Source organism: Papio anubis, chromosome 7 (genome assembly GCF_008728515.1).
Source record: "Papio anubis isolate 15944 chromosome 7, Panubis1.0, whole genome shotgun sequence".
In the NCBI taxonomy this organism is placed as follows: Eukaryota; Metazoa; Chordata; class Mammalia; order Primates; family Cercopithecidae; genus Papio; species Papio anubis.
The window spans coordinates 16,723,593-16,747,309 of record NC_044982.1 but is presented as its reverse complement, the minus strand read 5'-3'; the positions used below and the strand labels follow the sequence as shown (position 1 = coordinate 16,747,309).

Below are 23,717 nucleotides of genomic sequence, written 5' to 3'. Positions count from 1 at the left end.
CCTTCCACAAAGGAGGCAATAAAATGAACTCTGACCACTTTAACAGATGGCATAATGGCTCAGTGCACAGATGTGGCCTCTCTGAAAGCAACAAGTTCATCTCCTTGACTGGAGGTTTAGGAATGAGCTGAACTTTCAAGTGTAATGTAGGAAAGATTACATACTTCCATACAAGAAAGCTGAGTATTAGTGGGTTCAGAAGCTTGGAGAGATGGACTAAAAGAATAAGGCTTAATGAGTTTCATTTTGCTAATGCAACAAATAGAGTTGAAGTTGAAATGTGAACTATAAATATCAAGCCATTTGTAAATGCCCTCCTAATTACATTGTTAGCCATTGTTTAGACGGAAGCTTGCCTTTTAAAAAGTATACTTCCTCAGAGTCAGAAAATACCAATTGTCAAATAATGCTTATTTTCTTTAATAGTATAATATTCTGAGTGGGATATATTTTTAATAATATGTGATAGAAGGACTGTAGAGTTTTTTGTTTACTTTCTTTGGGAAATTTGATAAATCAAAAGTTTATCTGGGAAAATAAATATGCCATAAAATTAAAAATATTTTTAAAAATAATAATGTTATCAAAACAAAAATAAATCCTCAATTCAGTAATTAAAACAGCGTGATTATTACTCAGGAATCAATGGATAAGAACAATGTCCAGAAATAGGAATATAGGAATTCTGCAAAATTCAAACAAGGCAATTCAAACGAGTGGGGATGGAACAGGTTGGCAGGAAAAGAAGCTGGGATAATTGGCTATCCATTTGGGGATGGGTGGAGTTTGACTCCATGGCAGAGCCTGCTTTGTGTTCAGCAAAATTTACTTCCCTCTCTTCCGGGGAACATAGCTAGACTACATTTCCCAGCCTCCCTTGCAATGAGATGCAACCAGGAGTCCCGGCAATGAATGTTAATAATATAATGATATAGGAACAAAGACTAGCCGTTGCTCCATCTAATTAAAAGCGTAATATTTCAAAGGCCTGTACAGGACCTTATAATCACCCTAGGGGCTGTGACATGGCCAAATCCTGAAGGATATTCTCATAACAGTGTTAGCAAATACTCACCAGTAAGTGAGTAATTTACTCTGTATATCTTGGTTGTAGAAAAATTATTTTAAAATTCTGTGAAGATAGAATTTTTTTCCATTAAATGAGAGTGCAGGAACTTATATAAAAATTAAGATTTGTTTTTAACAGCTTGTACTTTAGTTTTCAATAATCCATTTGCGAAAATAAGATTTTACATCTCAGCCCATTTCTCACTGATGTGATGTGCATCACTGAGCCACTAGGAAATTTGGCCTTAGTTCAGCATGACTATAATAAATTATTTATGTTTTCATTTACAACATGCTCCTAGCATTTAAAACCTCTGGGTCTGTGGACAATAATACATGACATAAAAAATGAATAACATTTCTTAATGAAACAATTCCCTCAAATTATCAAAAGCACTCTATTAATGGAGTCCACTCACAATAAAAAAGTCACACCAAATGGAATGACCAAAAGGGCTTTTAACAAGAGAATTTCAGTCTAAAGAGATAAAGGTTCAGAGGGCCATATACAAGCATTTAGAAAATTATGAAATGCATGAGGGGCGTGAATATGGGCAAATCAATCAAATCCTAGGATTAAAACTAAGGGACTCCAAGTGAAAGTTCAGAGGGGACATTTGAGGACCCAAACTGGAAGTGCTTCTTCATCTAACAGTTAGAATTTGTTTTCTATCCCTGCAATAATTCTCAGAGTTGGTATGGAGATGGGAGAAGAAAAAGGAACATACCGTGAGGGAGGTCTTACAAATTGCATATGACATCCTCATTCCCCGACCCTGTCCACCTCGCTCCCTCTGCCCAGCACTAAGCATTACTCCTGAGACGGGTGACCGTTGTGCTGACTCTGGTGTGGCATTTGCCTTGTGGGTGGGGGAGGCGAAGAGTCCTCAGAGGCTTCCTGCCAGGAACAGACACTGGCTCATGAGGGGTTTCAATATAGCGTAAATCACTAAGGGACATTAGGATGTTGGGGAGCTCTTCCTACCCTTGGGAAGAAACTGCTCTCCCATAAATTGCCACACTAATACCAATTTCAGGGATTCAAATTACTGGCCCAGTCCAGCAAGACATTTTCTGCCCATTATCTAGTTTCTCCTGCCTCCAGGCAGGGCCACATCATTGATTATGGAGCATTTCAGCCACTAAAAAAGATCACGCTCATCATTAAAGACATTAAGTGTTGATCTGTGCTGGCTAAGTGACTTAAAAGGTTCGTGCCCTTCTAGTAACAACTCAAAGAGGCTATTTCAGGATATTTATTAAACAAATTAAGTATTTACATTATGCTCAAGCACAGAGGCACAGTCACCGAGTGCAGAAGTGTAAGAAGACAAAACCAAGAGAATTTATGTTGGAGAGAACGCGGCATTTTTAGTTCTTAGAAGTGGGGGCTGAGGAACCTCCAAATGCTTGAGAAAGAGACTGAATTGGGCAGGGAAAGTGTTCTGCTTCCCTCCGCCTGTCAATGGCATCCCAATGACCACCTCCTTAAAAGGGAATAAACAGTGATTAAAAACTGCAGAGACAATTTAGAAAATCTCCTTCAAGGCCTAAAGACTAAAGGAAACAGGTATATTCACCCTATAATTTTCCCCCACAATTTAAAATTTTAGGACCCGAATCATGATGACCCAGATTTTAGAAGTATTTTCTATAGCCTATGGTACACACTCTGGTGAAGGAACCCACGTTTTCTTGAACACAGTGACAGCCCATGAATGCTGGACCATCAATGTGACTGAGATTAGTGATCCTCCTCGCCTGCCTATGAACCTGCAGTGGGCAGAGGTCACCTATATCGTGTTCACTGTGCTGTTCCCAGTATTCGGCACAATGTCTGGCACACAGTGGTGTTCAATAAGTATCTGCTGAATATACGAGCATGTGAACGGGAGAGTTCGGAGAAGGGAGAAAGAACTCACCACTCCACGATCTTACATCAATTGCTGTGAAAATGTTGGACTTGTCCTTCCATCAGCATAAGAACATTAGGATCCTGCTACTTAAATGTAAGACAGATGTTTCTCCCATTGTTATAGTCTTTATAATTTTCATTTTTAATGGCCATATGCAATTTTATCAAATGGATTTATAATACATTTTTTTTGTTGGACTTTTGAGTCAATCCAGTCTTTTCGCTTTTATAAATGTATTACTGAACATGTTGAGTAACTATGCAGAGGCACGTAGATCACCTGAGGTCAGGGTTTTGAGACCAGCCTGGCCAACATGGTGAAACCCTGTCTCTACTAAAAACACAAAAATTAGCTGGGCGTGGTGGCACGCACCTGCAATCCCAGCTACTCAGGAGGCTGAGGCAGAAGAATCGCTTGAACTTGAGAGGCAAAGGTCGCACCACTGCACTCTAGCCTGGGCGACAGAGTGAGACTCTGTCTCCAAAAAAAAAAAAAAAAAAAAAAAAAAAAAGAAAAAAGAAATGGATTCTTGAGTTCAGTTACTCATTCACCAGGCAAACACTAAGAGCCCACTATGGTCCAGGCACAGTAGGTTCTGAAGATACATGGGTGAGCAGAAAACACAAGAGTCCCTTTGAGCTTTTACCCAATCCTGGGAGAGAATTCTACAAGCAAAATTAAATAATTCTATTAATACAAGCAAAATAATATTACCAGTGTACTAAGCGCCCTGAAGGAGTGACAGAATATTCTAGGAGAGGGTGGGACATAGGGGCGAGAACTGGGCAGCAGGTTGGGGGATCAAGACCTGGCTGAAATCTGAGAAGCAGGGAGCTAATAAGGGAGGTGTGAGAGGGGAAGAGCTCTCCAAGCAGAGGGAACAGCATGTGCAAGGTCCTTGTGGCAGGACAGAGCAAGGTACATTCAAGGAACTGAAAGAAGGCAAATGTGACCAGGCACAGAGTGAGGATGAGCATGGGGCCAAATGAGGCTGTGGGGTGCATGGGCTGGAACTATTCAGGTCCTGGAAGTCTATGTAAGGACTTTGGTCATGATCCAAAGAGCGATGGGAAGTCATCAAAGTGCTTCAAGTAGGGGGCTGACGTGCTTGATACAAATTTTGGAAGTTTATCTTTTCTTATTAACACCCTGCCCCAAAGGGATCCATGTCCTATCTCCAGCACCTGTGAATATGTTGTATTATGTGGGGAAGGAAAATTAGGGTTGCAGACAGAATTAAGGTTGCTGACTCTAAAATGGGGAGATTATCCTGGGTTATCTAGGTGGGGCCAATGTAATCTTCGGAGATTTTGAAAGCAGGAGAGGGTGTACAAGAATCACAGGAGCCAGAGAGATGTGAAGATGCTAAACTACCAGCTTTGTTGATGGAGGAAAAAGCCATGAGCGGAAGGCAGGGGGCCTCCGGACGCTGGAAACAGTAGACATGGCTTCTTCACTTGAGCCTCCAGCAGCAATGCGGCCCTGCGGATACCTGGATTTTAGCCCAGTGATGGCCATTTTGGATTTTGGCCTCCAGAAATGTAAGATGATAAATTTGTGTTGTTTAAAGCCACCAAGCTGGTGGCAACTTGTTATAGCGGCAATAGGAATCTAATACAAAGGAGATGATCATGAATTTAGTTTTGGGTATTTAAGTTTTACAAGTCTTTGACACAAAGAACATGGACATTTGGAAGTATTATTCATCTATAGCCACTCTCCTAATAAGTAATATGATCTTTATTTAATTATTTTACCTTTCATGACTTCAGTGTTATCATATATAAAAAGAAAATAGATTTAAGGTTGGTTCCAGTTCTAAATCTCTGAGCTTATAAGCCTGGAAAGGAACAAATATGCTTTTCACTTAGATTCCTGTCAGAATTTGGCAATCAGTGGGGAAAAAGTGATATTAAAAATAGTGATCTCAACTAAAGGGGGAAAAGATTCCATTTTTAAAAAGTACCCAAAATATGAAATAACTAGAAATACCTTAATAAGAAATGTGTTGAATTTATATAAAGAAAACTACAGAATTCCTTTGAGACATATAAAAGGATATTTGAAAATGTGCAGGGACAAGCCACGTGTGTATTCCTGGATGGGAAGACTGAACATTGTAAAGATGCCAAATCCTTCCCAATTAATTTATAGGTTGAATGCAATTTTCATCAAAACCCCAAAGGGAGTTCTTGGAACTTCACAAAAATGATTTTACCATTCATCTGGAAAATAAACAGGCAAGAAGAGCTGAGAACAAATGTGACAACAAGAAACACCAGGTTTTAGAACATATTGTAAGAACTGGGGGGAGGAGGGGGGAAAGTGTGTCTCTGGAGTAAGAATAAGGTATCCAAGGGAATAGGACAGATGTCCTGGAAAGGTCCCCTCATATGAAAAAGGAATCAGCACAGCACAAGGTGACAAAGGCATTATATATAAATGGGGATTATTTAACAAAGGATCATGGAAAAACTGGCTATTTGGAAATAAAAATGCTTAGATCATCACCCCATGCTATATACCAAAATAAGTTCCAAACTCATTAACATGCTAGATAGTCCTAAAATTCAAACCAACCAAGAATATGGAAGCAGATATTAATCTGGTCTCTAGACAAGGAAAATTTTCTTAGTACAAAAGCAATTGAAGAAATTGTGAAGGAAAAGATCACAGATTTGAATAGATGAAAACTTAAAATCTCTGCACATCAAAAATGTTAATAAAAAAGGAAAACAATAAGCTGGAAAAACAATTGTAATAAAAATAGAAAAAAGTAAATGTTTTCACTATAGAAGAGAAAATGGGCAAATGGTATGAATAGATAATTCACAGAAAAGAGAACAGAAAAGGCTAATAAACATGTAAAAACGTTCAAGGTTATTAGCAATTGGAGAAATAAAACAAAAAAATGAGATACTCTTTCCACCTATTAGATTCGTAAAGATTTGAAAAATAGCACTCGGCCATTGGTAAGAACAGGGAGAGAAAGGGCATATGCAGTGAGGGGAGCAGAATTTGTTTGTTACAGGAGCTGTAAAAATGATAAAAATAACTTCAGACTCTTTGATACGATACCTTGGTATCTAGGAACATCTCCTAAGAAGATAAAAGTGAAGACAAATTTGTTTATTGTAGGATTATTTATAAAGGAAAATGGCAAAATGAAAAGCATGGATATAAAACTCACACTCATCTTAACAAAAACAGAGAAACAGGGAAGAATCAATACCAAAATATTAATGATGATTATCTTTGGTTTGGTATGAATATGGTTGTTTGGTTTTTTTTGTTTGTTTGTTTTGTTTCCTTTCTTCAGACCTTTCTCTATTTCCAGCATATTCTATGAGGAGCATTTGTTACTTCAGCCAGATCTCCTCCCAACCGTCCACCTCCCATGCCCTGCCCCACCTTCTACCCTCCACCACCCACAAAATGCCTACGTGCTCAGCACACAACCACTTCTCTATTTTGTGAGTTTCCCATTGCGTGCAGCTGATAGCTGAGGGAAAATTCATGTTTGATAAAATCATCTTGCGAGTGATGGCCAACCAAGGAAAACCATTTCACACTTAGGGAGTTTACATAACGTGAGTTTATGAGAAAGGAATGAAAGAAAAGATGTTACGGGCAGAACTTTCAGAGAAACAACCGTGCTTGACTCTGCGGAGAAGGAATGCAGTTCCAGGGTGCCCGGTGTCTGCGTGCATTCCTCGGCTGCCGCTCTCTTTCAGTGACTACATGGTCTGACTATTTGACTGGTTTGACACTCTTTAGTAATAAATATATCCCCATATGGAAGTTTTACTGAAAATAGCTCCCTGGGGGGAGAAAAAAAAAACTAACCTTTTTTTTTTTTTTCCACTTTGAATTGAACCACAGGTATAAAATAACTCTGAACTTGGTGTTCAGTGCTACAACCTCTAGAGCACTGTACAGAACAAATGCCCTGAAGTGAGAACTTTTCATGTCTTCTTTTCTTCCCCTCTTTGCTTTTCTGTCCCTCGCTGAAGTGAGCTGTGGTGAGGGCTTCAGACCTGCCGCCTGCCAGCAACACACGGTCTGGTCCACTGGGAGAAAGGGCTCTACTGACCTGCCCTCGATGCTTCCAGAGTCCAAGCCTCTCCCCAGAACAACACCACGTAGTCTTTTTTCCTTCAAGGGACTTTAAAAGTCACCCAGCAGGCTGGGCACGGTGGCTAATGCCTATAATCCCAGCACTTTGGGAGGACGAGGCGGGCAGATCACCTGAGGTTGGGAGTTCGAGAGCAGCCTGACCAACATGGAGAAACGCCCTCTCTACTAAAAATAGAAAATTAGCTGGGTGTGGTGGTACATGCCTGTAATCCCAGCTACTTGGGAAGCTGAGGCAGGAGAATTGCTTGAACCTGGGACGTGGAGGTTGTGGTGAGCGGAGATCAGGCCATTGCACTCCAGCCTGGACAATAAGAGTGAAACTTTCAAAAAAAAATCACCCAGCCCTACTCTTTCATTTTACAGATGGGGAAACAGAGGCTCAGATGCACGAAGCTGCTTTCTTACCTAGCATAGCAGAGCAGGTCTCTGGATTCACAGCACAGTCCTATGCCCAGCTAATAACTCTGGGCTTTTGGAGAGTTTGAGGGTCTTTGCCAAAAACCCAGGTTGGTCCCATTGGACACAGAAAGAAACACCAATTTGTAATACACTGCCATCTCAAAGCTGTGTACACACTGCAAGCAGTACCAGGGACAAGACACTGGGACTCCCCATTTCAACTGCTTGATCATTTCCAGCTTATGTGGGAATATGGGATAAACTCTAGGATTAGGATGACTTTGGTGTGCAGTTAACCTAAAGCTTTTCACAGCCATGCAGAATTAGGGGCTGAATAAGACATGAAGATCTATCCTTGGAATATGTGGTAATTATGACATCACAATGAACATCCTCCCCAGAGCCCCACAGAATAGCCCAAGAGAACATCCCAACAATTTGGGGGTGGGAAAAGAAGGCACAAAAACATTTCAAAATACTAGTGTTTCAAAAATGGTGTCATAAGTGTGCATGTAAAAAATTTGTTTAAGTTCTTAGTTAGGTTTTCCCCCCACGGATGCTGGGTTGGGCTTAAGAAAAAAGTCTTTCACAAAACCTGAGTTTAATAGGAGCATTGGTATCATAATTGGAGGAATTTCATTATGAAATCCTTTTTTTTCCCCAAGATGGAGTCTTGTTCTGTCACCCAGGCTGGAGTGCAGTGGCACAATCTCGGCTCACTGCAACCTCCGCCTCCTGGGTTCAAGCAATTTTCCTGCTTCAGCCTCCTGAGTAGCTGAGATTACAGGTGTGCGCCACTACGCCCAGCTAATTTTTGTATTTTTAGTAGAGAAGGGATTTCACCATGTTGGCCAGGATGGTCTTGAACTCCTGACCTCATAATCCACCCGCCTCAGCCTCCCAAAGTGCTGGGAGGTGTGAGTCATCGTGCCCCGCCGAAATCCTTTCTAATTAGTACTATATAAATTGCTGTAAATTTGAATTTTGGGCAATGGTGAGGAAATAAGCTGATGGAGGAAAGTGAGTCCTCCTGGAACATCCTAAAGATTAGAGTTTTGACTCATTTGTCGGGTTCAACTGGAAAAATAAATATCAAGAAAAAAGAATTTTAGCATTTTTTCCTATTTTAGTGAATAACGTCATTGGTATTGTGGTAGACATTACACTGAATCTGTAGATAGCTTTGGGTAGTACTGACATTTTCACAATATTAATCCTTCCAATCCATGAGCATGGTATATCTATTTTGTCTGTGTCCTCTTCAATTTCTCTTATCAGTGTTTTATAGTTTTCCTTGTAGAGATTTTTTATTTCTTTGGTTACATTTCTTCCTAGGTATTTTATACTTTTTTTGTAGCTATTGCAAATGGAATTGCTTTTTTGATTTCCTTTCAGTTTGTTCACTGTTGGCATATATAAATGGTACTGATTTCTATAAGTTGATTTTGTATCATATAACTTCACTTAATTCATTTATCAGTTCTAATAGTTTTTTGGTGGAGTCTTTAGGTTTTTCTAAATATGTTGCTAGCAAACAAGGATAATTTGACTTCTTCCTTTAGGAACATGACGAAGTACCAACAACTCCTTAAAAAGAAAATCTTTGAAACATTAGAGCAAAAGATAAAAAATTTGTGAACTAACAAGAAAAGTAACCATAAAAGAAATATGTTCTTCTCATAATACAGTTAATTCACTCCTAGCACACTTTGCTGGCCCTCACAATTACTTACATGTTAAAAGGCTTAAAAGGGAATTTTATAAAATAAAGTATATATTCCTAATCTTTAACTTCTGAAAACTAAACAAAGCAAAACCCTTAGTGGAGATACAGATATTAGTGGCATGTTTCCTAAAGCAAACTCAAAACAGAGATACTCTTTATCTTACATTTTATTTAATAAACTAGCAGAGGGTCTTGCCATGGTGAAAAGGCAAGAAAAACAAATAAGAAAAATTAATAGGAAAGAAACATTATTAATTGCTACAGCTGCGATTATATAACCCAGAAAACTCAAAGGAATCTACTAAGAATTTTAGAAGTAAAATAATGCAAGGATAATTATTATATAAAACATGCTCTAAAAATAACATTCCTTTTCAACAACAACTATCAAACTTTTTGTTTCAAAATTAGATTTTTCTTATAACAAGGAAAAAATATATCTGTATTTAATACACATTCGTTGAGTACCCACTTGGTAATTAAAGTAAGGTGGAATGTATCAGTCCAATAAAAAAACTATAAACATTTTATAAAAGAAAAAAGAAAAATAGGCAATACTTCAAGGTAATTTGTAGATTTAATACATTTCTAAATAAAATAATAATAGGATATTTTAGTATGTAAGAATTCTGAAGTTCATATCAGAGATTAACTGGGACAATAAGGGGCAGCTTAAGAGAGATCAGAATGTATCAAAAAGCAACCCACATTAAAAGAAATAGGAGCAGCGACTAACACCTATAATCCCAGTGCTTTGGGAGGCCAAGGTGGGAGGATTGCTTGAGGTCAGGAGTTCGAGACCAGCCAAAAACTGGGCAACATAGTGAGACCCTGTCTCTACAAAAAATAAAAAATAAAAAAATTAGCTGGGTATGTACCTGTAGTCCTAGCTACTCAGAAGGCTCAGATAGGAGGATCACTTGAGCCCAGGAGTTCTGGATAACAGTGAGCTATGATCGTACCACTGCATTTTAGCCTGGGTGATACAGCTGAGACTCCTTCTTAAAAAAAAAAAAATTATAAATATAAACTTAGATCCTTACTTTATACTATAAAACAGAATAAAGACATTGTAAATAAAAATTTAACATACAATATCCCAAAGGTAGATGAAAATAATAATATATTTATCCCAGGTAGGTATTTAGATTCACTATTTAAAACACACGAGAAAATTACAAGTAAATTGCAGTTGCCAGGCCAGGCGTAGGCGTGGTGGCTCATGCTTGTAATCCCAGCACTTTGGGAGGCTGAGGCGGGTGGGTCACTTGAGGTCAGGAGTTTCGAGACCAGCCTGGCCAACATGGCAAAACCCCGACTCTACTAAAAATACAAAAATTAGCCGGGTGTTGTGGAAGGTTCCTGTAGTCCCAGCTACTCAGGAGGCTGTGGCAGAAGAATTGCTTGAACCCGGGAGGCAGAGGTTTCAGTGAGCTGAGATCACGCCACTGTACTCCAGCCTGGGTGACAGAGTGAGACTCTGTCTCAAAAAAGAAAAAAAAAATTGCAGTTGGGGTAGGGAGTAAACCAAGATAAAAGGTAAATATGGATATGAAATTGTGATAAATATTATATGTAAATGTTGATATCTAAAATATATGAAACGCTCTTATAACTCTATAAGAATAATTCAAAATTACCAATGACAAACGGTTAAAAGTTACAGAAGGAAAAATATTTTAAATACCAAATTTAAGTAAATGTTCAACTTGCCAGGTAAGTGAAATGAAATAAAGCTGCAATGTCACACTTTACACTCACCAAAATAGCCAGTAAAGACAAGTGAGAAAGACCAGAGTTGGCGAGCCTCCAGGGAACAACACACTATGATTCAGTGATAGTGTTTCAAATTCTTTGGAAGACAGACAACAAGTAGAACTACAAAAGAAAGAAACAAGAGGGAAAGAGGAGGTACGGAGAAGAAGGGAAGGAAGGAGGGAGGAAGGGAGGGAAGAAGGAAAGAAGAAAAGATTATGTTTTTGACCCATTCATCTTATTTCTGAAAATGTATCCAAAGAAAATATACTTTAAAATTTTCTGCTCTTCAACAAACACAGGTAAGGCAATGAACAGACAAGCTACAGCCTAGAAGAAAAATCTTTGCAAAGTACATACCTGATAAAGCAATATGTAAAGAACTCTCAAAACTCAATGATAAAGCAAACACCACGGTAAAAAACAGGTGAGAGATTTGAACAGACACTTCACTAAAGAAGATACGATGGAAAATACGCACATGAAAAGATATTCAACGTCATTGGTCATTACAAAAATACTGACTAAAACCACAGTGAGAGACGCCACTACATGCCTGTAAGAATGGCTAAATTTACAAAGATAGAGTGTTAGTGAGGACGCAGAGCACCTGGAATTCTCATTCACTGCTGGTAGAAATGAAAACAGGTACAGCCATTTAGGAAAAAATTGGCAGTTTTGTAAAAAAACTAGACATATAATACATCTACCAGACGGTCCAGCCATTCTACCCCTAGCTACATATCCAAGGGAAAAGAAAGCACATATCTATTCGGACTTGCAAACCAATGTTCACAGCAGCTTTATTTGTTTAATGGCCCCAAACTGGAAACAAACCCAACCTCCATCAACATGGTACATTGTTACAATGTACTCAGCAATGGAAAAGGAATGAACTCTTGATACATGGTATCCCATGGATAAATCTCAAAGTAATTACACAGGGTCAAAGAAGCCAGACCAAAACAAGTACATAATTATATGATTCCATTTATATAATATTGTAGAAAATGAAAACTAATTTGCAGTGTCAGAAAGTAGTTCAGTGGTTATCTGAGAAGGGGGAAGGGGGAACAGGGAGGTGGGAAGGGGTAGGAGGGTGGGAGGAACTGCAAAGGGATACAAAGAAACTCTCTATTTTTTTTTTTTCTTCCTGGAGACAGGGTCTCACTTTGTCACCCAGGCTGGACTGCCATTGCATGATCATAGCTCACTACAGCCTAAAACTCCTGGGTTCAAGCGATCCTCCCTGGTCAGCCTCCAGAGTAGCTGGGACTACAGGGGAATACCACCATGTCCAGCTAATTACAAAAAAAAAAACCATTTTTTTTTAGAGACAGGGTCTTGCTTTGTTGCCCAGGCTGGTCTTGAAGTCCTGGCCTCAAGCAGTCCTCCTGCCTTGGTCTCCTAAAGTGCTGAAATTACAGGCATGAGCCACTGTGCCCAGCCCCAAAAAAACTTTTAACGGTGATGGCTATCTTCAATATTTGACTGAAATTATATTTCATGTGTATACATACCAAAAATTATTCAAGCATGTTAAATTATTAAATATATGTAGTTTATTACACATCGGTTATATCACAATAAAAATGTAAAAAAAAATTTAGATAAAAAGTCATTTATACCATCATCTTTTACAATGGTAAAAATCTGTTAGGAAATCCCAATCCAACAAGAGGAATATGACTCAGTAAACTATGGCTCATCAATTTACCATAAAGCTTTTCTGTTATTAAACATAATACATGTAAAGACCACGCAGACATAAACTTCCTCATAGTAGGACACAAAACCACATATACAATATTATAACAGCTATACAAAAGCCTAGGATTACATAAGGTTAAAGACTGGAAGAGGCTATAGAAAAACCTAACAGTTGTCATAGTAAAGGAAGGGATTACAGGTGTTTAAGTGCAGAGCTGTCGATTTTTTTTCCTTTATTCACAAAGAAGAGCATGCTTGTGTTTTAGAAGTTTAGTAACATCTTTCTAAAGCTCTCCAGAGAAACAGACACAATAGAGACGTCTAAAGCTCTCTCCAAAGGAGTTGGAAGTCCTGCCACCAAAGAGACAAAGAAACTTAAGGAAAATTAAATGTTGAATTCCCCAGCAAAATATTCATCATTTGCCTTTTCCCTCTCTCCTTCCACTCTTCTCCATTCCACAGCCCCCACCACTCTCACTGCTGGCCTTCCCCTGGACACTGCCTCACTCAGGTCCTTCTCATTCCTCCCCTAGCTACCATCATAATGCTGCACACTAGATTTCAGTCCCTACACTGCCATCTAGACAGGCGACATCACATATATCCCTCATCAAAACGTTAGAAGACTCCCACTCGGCCCACATAATACAGTTAACTCCTTCACATAGTCTCTCAGGAGCTGCAGTAGCCTCTACTCGCAGCCTTATTTAAACATTATTTCCTTATTCCCAAACTCCAGCCTCTTATTTGCTATTCCTTAATTCCTATGCACTACTCGAAGTTCTAGGGGTATAAAAATGAGTAATAGATGTACGATGGTTAATTTTATGTGTTACCTTGGCTAGGCTATGATGCCCAGTTGTTTGATCAAATACCAGTCTAGACATTGCTGTGAAGTTAATTTTTAGATTTTTAGATATTATATATATTATATATATGTTTTATACATTATAATATATATTATATATAATATACATATTATATACATGTTTTACATATTTTATATATGTAAAATTTTTGTCATATTTTCTCTTTGTCATACAGGCTGGAATGCAGTGACCTGATCTCAGCTCACTGCCACTTTGAACTCCTGGGATCAAGTGCCTGGCTAATTTTTTATTTTTTGTAGAGATGGGGGTCTCACTATCTTGCCCAGGATGGTCTCCAACTCCTGGGCTTGAGCAATCCTCCTGCCTTGGCCTCCCAAAGTGCTGGGATTACACCTGTTAGCCACTGTGCTGGGCGGTGATTAACATTTAAATCAGTAGACTCTGAGTAAAGCATATTGCTCTCCATAACATAAGTGGACTCATCCAATTAGTTGAAGGTCTTAAGGGCAAAGACTGAGATCTCCCAAAGAAGAGGCAATTCTGCCTCAAGACTGCAATAACAACTCTTCCTTGAGTCTCCGGCTGGCAGCCTTCCCTATGATCTTTGGACTTGCCAGCCCCACAATCCTGCAAGCCAGTTCCTTAAAACCAGTCTTTCTCCCCTTAGGTATATAAATCCTATTGTGTCTGTTTTTCTGGAGACCTGTAATACCATATGGCTCCTATGCTTATAAAACTCAGGCAAATCTAGGAAATAGCAATATAAACAAATAATAAAACCCAACGTGGAGGGTACCATACTAGTCCTTCTGCCATAAAGAATGAAAAATATATTTTAAAAAATTACTTTCAGAGATTGGACAACAGAGAGTAAGGCCCGTGTTCCCTGAAAAGAAAAACAAACGAAGTGAGCCCTGGGATGGTCCTAGCTTTCTGCCTAGAGGCACCGTTTGGATGGAGCTGCGGGGGAGGGAAACCTGAGCACAGAGACTCTAACCTATTTCACACCAGGAGCACACCCTTTTTAAACATCTCCTCCTCTACGTGACAAAACGATTTTCAGCAACACTCATGGAATAATCAGCAACAGTCATGACTTTCTTGATTTAGTCTCTGGTTTTAAAACAAACATGAACAATCCGAAAAGGAGAATAAATATCACTTTACAAAATATCATTCAAATTCAGTAAAATCATCCAGGTGTAAACTATAATTTACACATAACAAACATAAACATTACACCTCACATTTCCCACTTTTTCACTATTTTCCATTTTAAACACACATTAAAACTCTGAAGTAGTCATTTAGATAACATTTAATAACTCGAGTTTTTTAATGTTTACAACCACTGTGTTATCATTGTTTACACCGAATATATTGTTAAAACACTGGAGTTTCTGGCGCAATCGGAGATGAAAACACTAACTGCACCTGAAGCCAGTTCAAATGATTCTGAACTGTTATAAATGTATTCTCAAAATGAGCAAGTGGGGCTGTTTACCAAAACTAAGAAATAAAAGTGTACAAAGTTTATATATGTATTATTAAAACTCAGAGTAACCTCGGCAATTACTCAGAATGTAGGCGTATAAGCATGCTTGTTTTCTTCCCCTGGCAGGAGTAGGTATTTAGAAACATGGTGATAAAAGAAGATAGACTTTGGGTCACTGTTTTAAAATTATCTTTGGACAAATACTCCTAAATTTTCAGCACCTAAGTTGGATTGGTCCTCCTACCCCACCCTTGGCACTCCACTGGCTGGGAGAGGCTGAGAGTCTAGAATTTGTAGGGCAGAGAAGGAGCTATGCAGAAAAAAGCTCCGGAAATCTGCCTGGCACTTGAGTCTGGCCAAATATCCTACGGACAAACAGTGTGTTGACAAACAGATGGCCACAGGCCATCTGTACCTGTAAGTTCTTTTCCCACGGGTTTGGATTCTGACTACTGAGAGTGGAGACCTCACTGAATACCTACGTTATTAAATAGACACCTGAAAGGCCATACCTCAGAAAAAGGGCTAAATCAGTCGCGGAGTAAAAGCTATTCTAGAACTATCCTAACAAAGCTTATAAACCAGCCTGAAAATATCAAGCTGATTTGCAAGTAAATTTAGAATCTGCCAGAAGAAATCTCAATACTCTTTAAAAGAAGACATCAAAACCCTGCCACTTGGCCATCACAATGGTCGTAATTCTGATGGGCAGAATTTCTAGGAATAACCCCCAAGATTACATACCCTGAATATATGAAAGTGATGAGCTATAACTCCTGTGATTGTTATATTATCCAGGTGGGCCTAATCTACCCACGTGAGCACAGAACTTTCTCGAATGTGTAGTAAAAGAGGAGGTTGAAGAGGCTCAAAGCCAAAGAAGAATCTGACATACCATTGTTGCTTGAAGATGCAGAGGATCACATGAAAAGGAATATGGGCATCCACCAGGGCCAGAGAGTAGATCCTGGCCAACAGCTTGTAAGAAAATGAGTACCTCAAACCTACAGCCACAAGGAACTGTATTCTATTAACAACCCGAGTGAGCTTGGAAGTAGATTCTTCCCATGAACTTCCAGGTAAGAGCCCATCCCAACCAACACCTTGATTTGGACCTCCTGAGACCCTAACAAAAACAATGAGTCCACCATGCTGCTGACCTTCATAAGTGAAATGAAAATGGGTGTTGTTTTCAGTTGTTAAGATTGTAGCAGTTTGTCATGCAGCAATAGAAATCTAATATAATAATACTCAGAATCCAATCAAAACATTACTATACACGCTAAGAAGCAGGAAAATGTGACCAATAAGCAGGAGAAAAATTAGACTATGGAAACAGAACTAGAAATAACATAGACAATAGAATTAGTTGACAAGAACTTTTAAGTATGCTCTAGTATTTAAAGGAAGGCATAGACATAGTAAAGACAGGAATGGAAAGTATTTTAAAAAACCCAGTGGAACTTCTAGAGATGAAAAACATAATGTCTGAAGTTAATAATTCATGGACTGGGATCAATGTCACATTAAATATTTCAGAAGAAAACTTCTGTGAATGTAAAGACACAGGAATAGAAATTCTCCAAACTAAATCTGAGAGAAAAAGAAATGAACAGAGGAATGGAAAGAGCATCAGTGACTTGTGGGGCAATATCAAGTGGTCTAACATATGCATAATTGGAGTACCAGAAGGTTGAGGAAGAAGAAAAAAACATTCAAAAGAATGATGGCCAAACATTGTGTAAATCTGATGAAAACGAAAATTCTACAGATCCAAGAAGCTCAATGAACTCTAAGTAAGATAATCAAGCATGCTACAAAAAACAACATGGTAATCAAATTGCTGAAAACTAGCAATAAAGACTGTATCTTAAAAGCAGAGAAAAAGACATATTTGTTCAGAGACAAAAAAAACATATAAAAACTACCACTGACTTCTCATCAGACACCATGGGAGCCAGTTAGAAGTACAATGTTAACGTGTGGAAATATATATATTTCAAAAACAAAAGAAAATAGAAACATTTTCAGATAAACAGAAACTGAGAAAAATTTGTGGCCAGCAGACATGAAATTTAAGGAAGTTCCTTAGGCTTATGGAAAATAATATGAAATGGAAAACTGGATCTACAAAAAGGAAAGAAAAATACTGGAAATAAAGGTAGAAAAGGGGGATAGCGGGAAACACATGACAAATGAGAGAAATAGGAAATGTGAAGATGTAGACTTAGACCCAACCATGCAAATAATTACATTAAATGAAAATATGCTAAACATTAATTAAAAATCAGGATTGCCAGAAAAGATGAAAAAGCAGACTCAACTATATGCTCTCCTCAGGAAATTCACTTTAAATATAAAGACACAGATAGGTTAATAGTAAAAGAATAAAAAATGGTAATCACAGCAAAGACAGAATAGCCACATCAGTATCACTGCCGAACAAAAAATACTGGTGGAGATAATAAGAGATATTTCATAACTATAGCAGGGTCAATTAATCAAGAAGACATAATAATTCTAAATGCATATGTACCTAATAACAGAGCTTAAAAATACATGAAGCAAAACATCGAGAGAACTAAAAGGAGAAACAGACAAATCCATTACCATAGCTAGTTATTTTTAACATTTCTCTCTCAGTAAATGAGAGAACACAGAGACAGGAAATCAGTAAAAATAATATCACCAACACCATCACCAACTTGACCTAACTGACATTTATAGAGCCCCACTCCTGACACCCAGAGTATATTCATTCCATTCAAGGGCTCATGGAACATTTACCAAGATAGATGCTGGGACCAAGAAATAAAAAATAAAATAAAATAAAATAAAATAAAATAAAATAAAAGTACAACACATTTAAAAAGATTGAAATTGAATAACGGAATGAAATTAGAGATTAATAACCAAAAAAAACTAGGAAAAGTTTCAAATATTTGGAAATTAAACAGTACATTTCATAATAACCCATAGGTCAAAGAAGAAAATTCAAGAAAAACCAGAAAGCATTTGGAATTAAATGACAGTGAAAATGCAACATATCAAAATTGTGGCATGCAGTTAAAGCAGTCCTTAGATGGAAATATGTAGTTTTAAATGCTGACATTTGAAAAGACTAAAATCAATGATCAAAACATCTACCTTAAGAACACAGAAAAAGAGCAAGTCAACTAAAATAACTACAAGAAATAACTAACAATGGCAAAAGTCAATTAACTGGAAAATGAAAAAATCATAGAGAAAACAAATGAAACCAAAAGATGCCTCTTTAAAAAAATTAATAAAGTTGATAGCCCTGAGCTAGACTGATGGGGGAGGGGAGAAGAAAACCCACAAATCACCTATATTACAACTGAAAGTTAGAGTCTAGAGTCATTAAAAATATCATAAGGAAATAGTATACGTAATATGTGCTAATAATTTTGAACTTAGATGAAATGGAAAATATTCTTTTACATTTCTTAAAAAAAAAAGAGAGAGAGAGAGAGAAAGAGCGAGTGCAAGTGTGAGATGTGAAGCAAGTATGGCAGTATGTCAAAATCCGTTAAATTTTGCTGGCAGGTACCTGGATGTTTGCTATAATATTTTCTGGATGCTTGCAATGTTTTATAACTAAAATAGCAAGTGAATTGAAAGAAAATTACTTCCCAGGATCATTCAATCAACAAATAATTATTGATCATCTACTATGTGATAGGTATTGGAGCAGGGTCCTGGGAATATAGCAGCCAATAAGACAGACAGGTTTTTGCCCAAACGGAGAGCAGGGTGGTGGGGGAGACAGAACAAGATCTCTCTCTCTCTCATATACATATATATGTAAGCTCTGTTATTATGTATGTATACACTTAGAATTATTATGTCTTCTTGATTAATTGACCCTGTTATAAATATGAAATATATCACACACACACATACACACACACACACACGCATATATATATATATATGTGTGTGTGTGTGTATATATATATATATGCAAGTGCTATGTAAGAAATGAATGCATAGTAACATATTTCCTAGAGGAAAGAGTTGAAGGTTTGCTTTAAATAGGGAGGGTTGGGGACCTAGGGAATATGAAATACGAAGGATGGGTAACAGTCATATATGCCAAGGGAATTGAATTCTAAGAAGAAGGAACTATAAAAGTGGGAACTCCCAGGCCAGAGAGAGCTAGAAAGACTGGAACACGGAGAGGAGGAAAATGGTTTGAGATGAAGTTGAAGAGGTTAGATTTTTTTTTTTTTTTAAATACAGTAGGATATCATTGTAGGTTTTAGGCAGAGGAGTTGGCTTTATGGTACTTTGGTCACTGCCTAAGAAATGGATTGTAAGAAGGGAGACGAGGAAGCTGTTGCAAAACTTCCGGTGAGAAAATATGGCTTATAGTAGGATGGTAGAGGTGGAGATAAAAAGAAGTAAAATAATTTGAGATTTTGCTAGATATGACTTGAGCTGAGTGTTTAAAGACTTGAGCTTGTCATTTTTTTTTTTCATAAGAATTCCACTAAAGGCAGAATTCCACACTTCTGACATCATCATTACTACTATAATGGCTAAGTGCAGCCGCCATTCGGTGCCTTAAGTTACTAGCTTCTGGCACTTCTTCACAATCAACCACAGGGGATAGTTTGATTAATCATGATGCCCCGGCATGACCCGATTACTAACATTCCATTTCACATTGACAAGCTGCTCAGCACTGCATTTGGAGCCAAAGACACAATCAAACCACTTCCAGACCACCTGGGACCACTCCTGGTACCATTTTATTATATCAGTTGGGATTCGGTCAGGAAATCAGAAACCACAGTGATTTTAAAAGAGAGAATTTAATATAAAAAAATTGGTTAGACAGGTAGAGAAGAAGAAAAAAGGCAAAAGAGGAATTCTGCCATTAAAAGGTAGTAACTTTTAAAACACATGAAGCCTCTACCATCCTTAGGGCTGAAGAAACAAAGGGATGAGACTGAGGTTATTAGAACCTAGGAGGCTGCAGGAAGGTCCTGTGGAGCTGGAACCCAGAGCCCTGGAGAGGCTGCTGGAGGCTGAAGCGGGCGTCTCTGAGGGAGGACACTGTAGGAAAATGCACGAAACTACAACTACAGATAACTGGAGTGAGGAATTATTACAGGAGTGAGCCTCATGGGAACTCCAAGAGGACAGGAAGGTACACTCGCCTCTCCCTTCTCCGGCCACCCAGTAGCTTCTGTATCTCAGGAGGACAGGACCTAAAGGGAAGCAACTGGGAAACGAGAGATGTGGTTGTCAGTCAGGTCTGGCCCCACCATGCAGAGTATAGAAGGGTGAGTTTGGAGCCCAGAGACAGTTGAAGAACCAACATGCACTGCTGTTTCCATGACCATGTTTCATGAAGCAATTTTATTCACTCTTTTTTTTTTTTTTGAGATGGAGTTTCGCTCTTGTTGCCCAGGCTGGAGTGTAATGGTGCAATCGTGGCTCACTGCACCCTCCACCTCCTGGGTTCAAGTAATTCTCCTGCCTCAGTCTCCCAAGTAGCTGGGATTACAGGCATGCGCCACCACACCCCACTAATTTTGTATTTTTAGTAGAGACAGGGTTTCTCCATGTTGGTCAGGCTGGTCTCGAACTCCCGACCTCAGGTTATCCTCCCGCCTCGACCTCCCAAAGTGCTGGGATTACAGGCGTGAGCCACTGTGCCTAGCCTTTTATTCACTCTTGACATGCATCTTCATATAAACATTTTCATGATCACCGGAGCCACTTTTTGAGACACAAACTCTTTTCCAGGGCACATCTGGAAAAGGTATCTGGAATACAGGACTTTGATTCCATGCTTAGTACTGACGGTAGAAATTTTTACCTAAAGCCATTTAGTAGCCATTTGCATAACATTATAATAGGTGTGTTTTTTCATTCAACCTGAGATGCACGTTTGTGATCTCTAATTAATATATAACCACTTATTGTATTGAGATGACTGGTCTGTTAACTGTACCCTAAAAGTGTATAAAAACCTGTGAAAATGTAAGCATTTATTTTTATGACTGACTTTATAAGTTTTAATTTTCCATCAGAATTTTTAACTTTGTGGTTTAACATTATTAGCTGATTGGAGAAATAATATTTGTTATTTTCACCCTCAATTTATGAAGGTGAAACAAGCTTCACTGGACTTTTTTCATGAGAAAATAATTTTCTGAGTATGACGGGTAGAAACCAAATGGTGACATGGAAGTGATTCTGAAGAAACCAAGTCCCAAAGAGTTCATATTGCTTTTCCCCAGAACTATGATCCATAACATGCTGAGTTGAGTTTAAAGCTGTAATTGATGTTGACATGCTAAAAACATAGCGTTTGGTTTTTTGTATGTACTGGCTATGAAGCAATGAAACCATCAGAACTTATGGGGTGTTTACTTACAAAAATTCAGTTAAAAACCACAAGAATTTTTTGAAAGAAAGAATATTGGATTAAATAGCTTATGAAGCAGATGTTCAATATTTTACATATAAACATCAGGGCTTTATGGGCTTAATAAGAAGCAGTTCAGCTTGCCAAAATTTAGATCCATATACAGTTGGGGAGATATTAGTGAAAAGACTGTATCCAAGGCATTTACTTGGAAATATTGGGTGAATGTGCAGCAAAGAAGGTGGCTCAAGCACTACTTTTCAGTGCCACCACAGCTCAGCATATCCAGGCACCGGCTAACGATATGGAAGGCTAACCCACGGAGCAGTTAAAGCTGGCAACATATTTTTCATTGCAGCATGATAATTGCACTCACATTCCTGTTTATGTGCAATTGGAACATGATGGTGATATGAAGGAAGAGTTCTTTTCTTCAATTTTGTTGCTGACATACATAACTAAGTCTGAACTGTATAAAACTATGAAAGATTATATTGTCAACAAATGTGGTTTGGAGTTTAAATTGTGTGTAGGGTATGTTCTGACAGTGCAGGAAATATTCTGGAGGAGTTATGTTGATTAAGGAGCTTGGGGCCAGGCACAGTGGCTCACGCCTGTAATCCCAGCACTTTGGGAGGCCGAGGCAGGCAGATCATGAGGTCGGGAGATCGAGACCATCCTGGCTAACACAAGGAGCTTGTACCAGAATGTAAATCTATGTTTTGTTTCTCTCATGAGGAAGTCCTGCTATGAAAAGAAATGTTGGTGGAACTAAACAGTGGGCTTAATGTTGTACGAAAAATTGTGAATTAGGTAAAGGCTAGTGTGTCAAATCTTAGATTATTCTCTTGTGTTGTATGATACTATGGAAGCAGATTATAACCAGCTGTTGCTGCCTGCTGGGATATGATGACCAATAGGCTGTGTTTGAGAAAGTTTGAACTACAGAACAACTCTTAATGTTTCTGCAAAAGAAGAAGACAATTTGGCCCCAACTTGTTGAAGATATGAATTGGACAAAGAGGACTGTTTATGCATCTGATATCCTCAGCATCTTAATATTTCCATTCAAAGAATTAATGCAACACGTTTTTCAATGACAGGTAGAATCGAATGGCAAAAATGAAAGTTCAAAGCTTGGAAGAACAGTTTCTACAGGTTGCTATGAAACATGTTCCAAAATGTAACAATTTTAAATGACATAGTGATGACTCTGATATTGCACATCAATGAAGTGCAAACACCAAACACCTTAAATTTGATAAAGCATTTTGAATTTTATTTTCCATCAAAAGAAGATCTATGCCTAAAAAATTCATGGATCTAGGATCCATTTATTTTGCCAAAAGATAATTATATTGAATTATAATTTACAGGATATATTGCTGGCACTCATGTCTGTTGAGGGATTGAAAGCATAGTGGCACTGGCTCCATCTTAGATAAAATGTTTAAATGAATAAACTGAGCTCACCGAAAATTGCTCTAAAATCTCTCCCTCCATTCCATTCTGTGAGACTGGTTTCTTTTGTATTATTATTAAAATAAAACATAGAAACTATTTAGATATACCTTATTCCCTACAAGTAGTCTTATTGGCAATTTTACCTAGATTAGGTAAAGTATCAAGTAGGAAGCAATCCAATTTGTCACGTTAAAAACTTTAAATATTGATCCACATTGTGTTCAAAGTGTACACACATTTAATATGGGAATTCCATTTTCCCTTAAAATGAAGAAAACTTTCAAGTGCAATAGCCTATCTATTAACTGCCTACACACATACCTTCAACGAACAAACATGAACAATTTTTGTGTCTTTTTTCCTATACCCTAGTAATATTTATTGCAATATAATTTCCTGTTTGCTAAAAATTACAACTTTTATTTTATATGTCTCTTTTAAAAAATTTCATTTTTCTAGTAATTCACTTTTATTAGGTTTTACAAAGTACCGGTTTGCAACAGACTGGAAAGTTATAAAAAGTGGTCCTTTTCCACAGAGAGTTTAAGAAACACTGCCTTATAGGATGTAATATAAAGCGAGCCTTTCCTTCAATACATATCCCTTTGAAAAGCATTAGTTAGCTTATAAAGTACCTCCTACCACCAGACATGCTTTCAGTTACTTTATTTTGTACAATACTAGTTAAGCCTAAAACAACCTCAATCAATGCCAGGTTTTGATGCTTACAGAAGTCACCTAATGAAATTGGCAAAAAAATTTAACAGATCTAGTTCTCATGCTTAGTGTTATACACTCATAATTGCAAATAGTG

General features: G+C 38.0%; 1 protein-coding gene across 6 annotated transcripts in view; it reads right to left on the bottom strand.

The window, feature by feature from the left end:
• EFCAB11 (EF-hand calcium binding domain 11) overlaps positions 1 to 23,717 on the bottom strand; it is a 160,660-nt gene that overhangs the window by 10,354 nt on the left and 126,589 nt on the right. For 3 of the 6 annotated variants that reach the window (XM_009212120.4, XM_009212119.4, XM_021941939.2), the window contains exon 6: positions 11,008 to 11,124. The exons of the other annotated variants lie outside the window; for them this stretch is intronic. In XM_009212120.4, the coding sequence (XP_009210384.1) occupies positions 11,008 to 11,124 (117 nt within the window). The remainder of the gene's footprint in view (positions 1 to 11,007; positions 11,125 to 23,717) is intronic. 6 annotated transcript variants of the gene reach the window in all.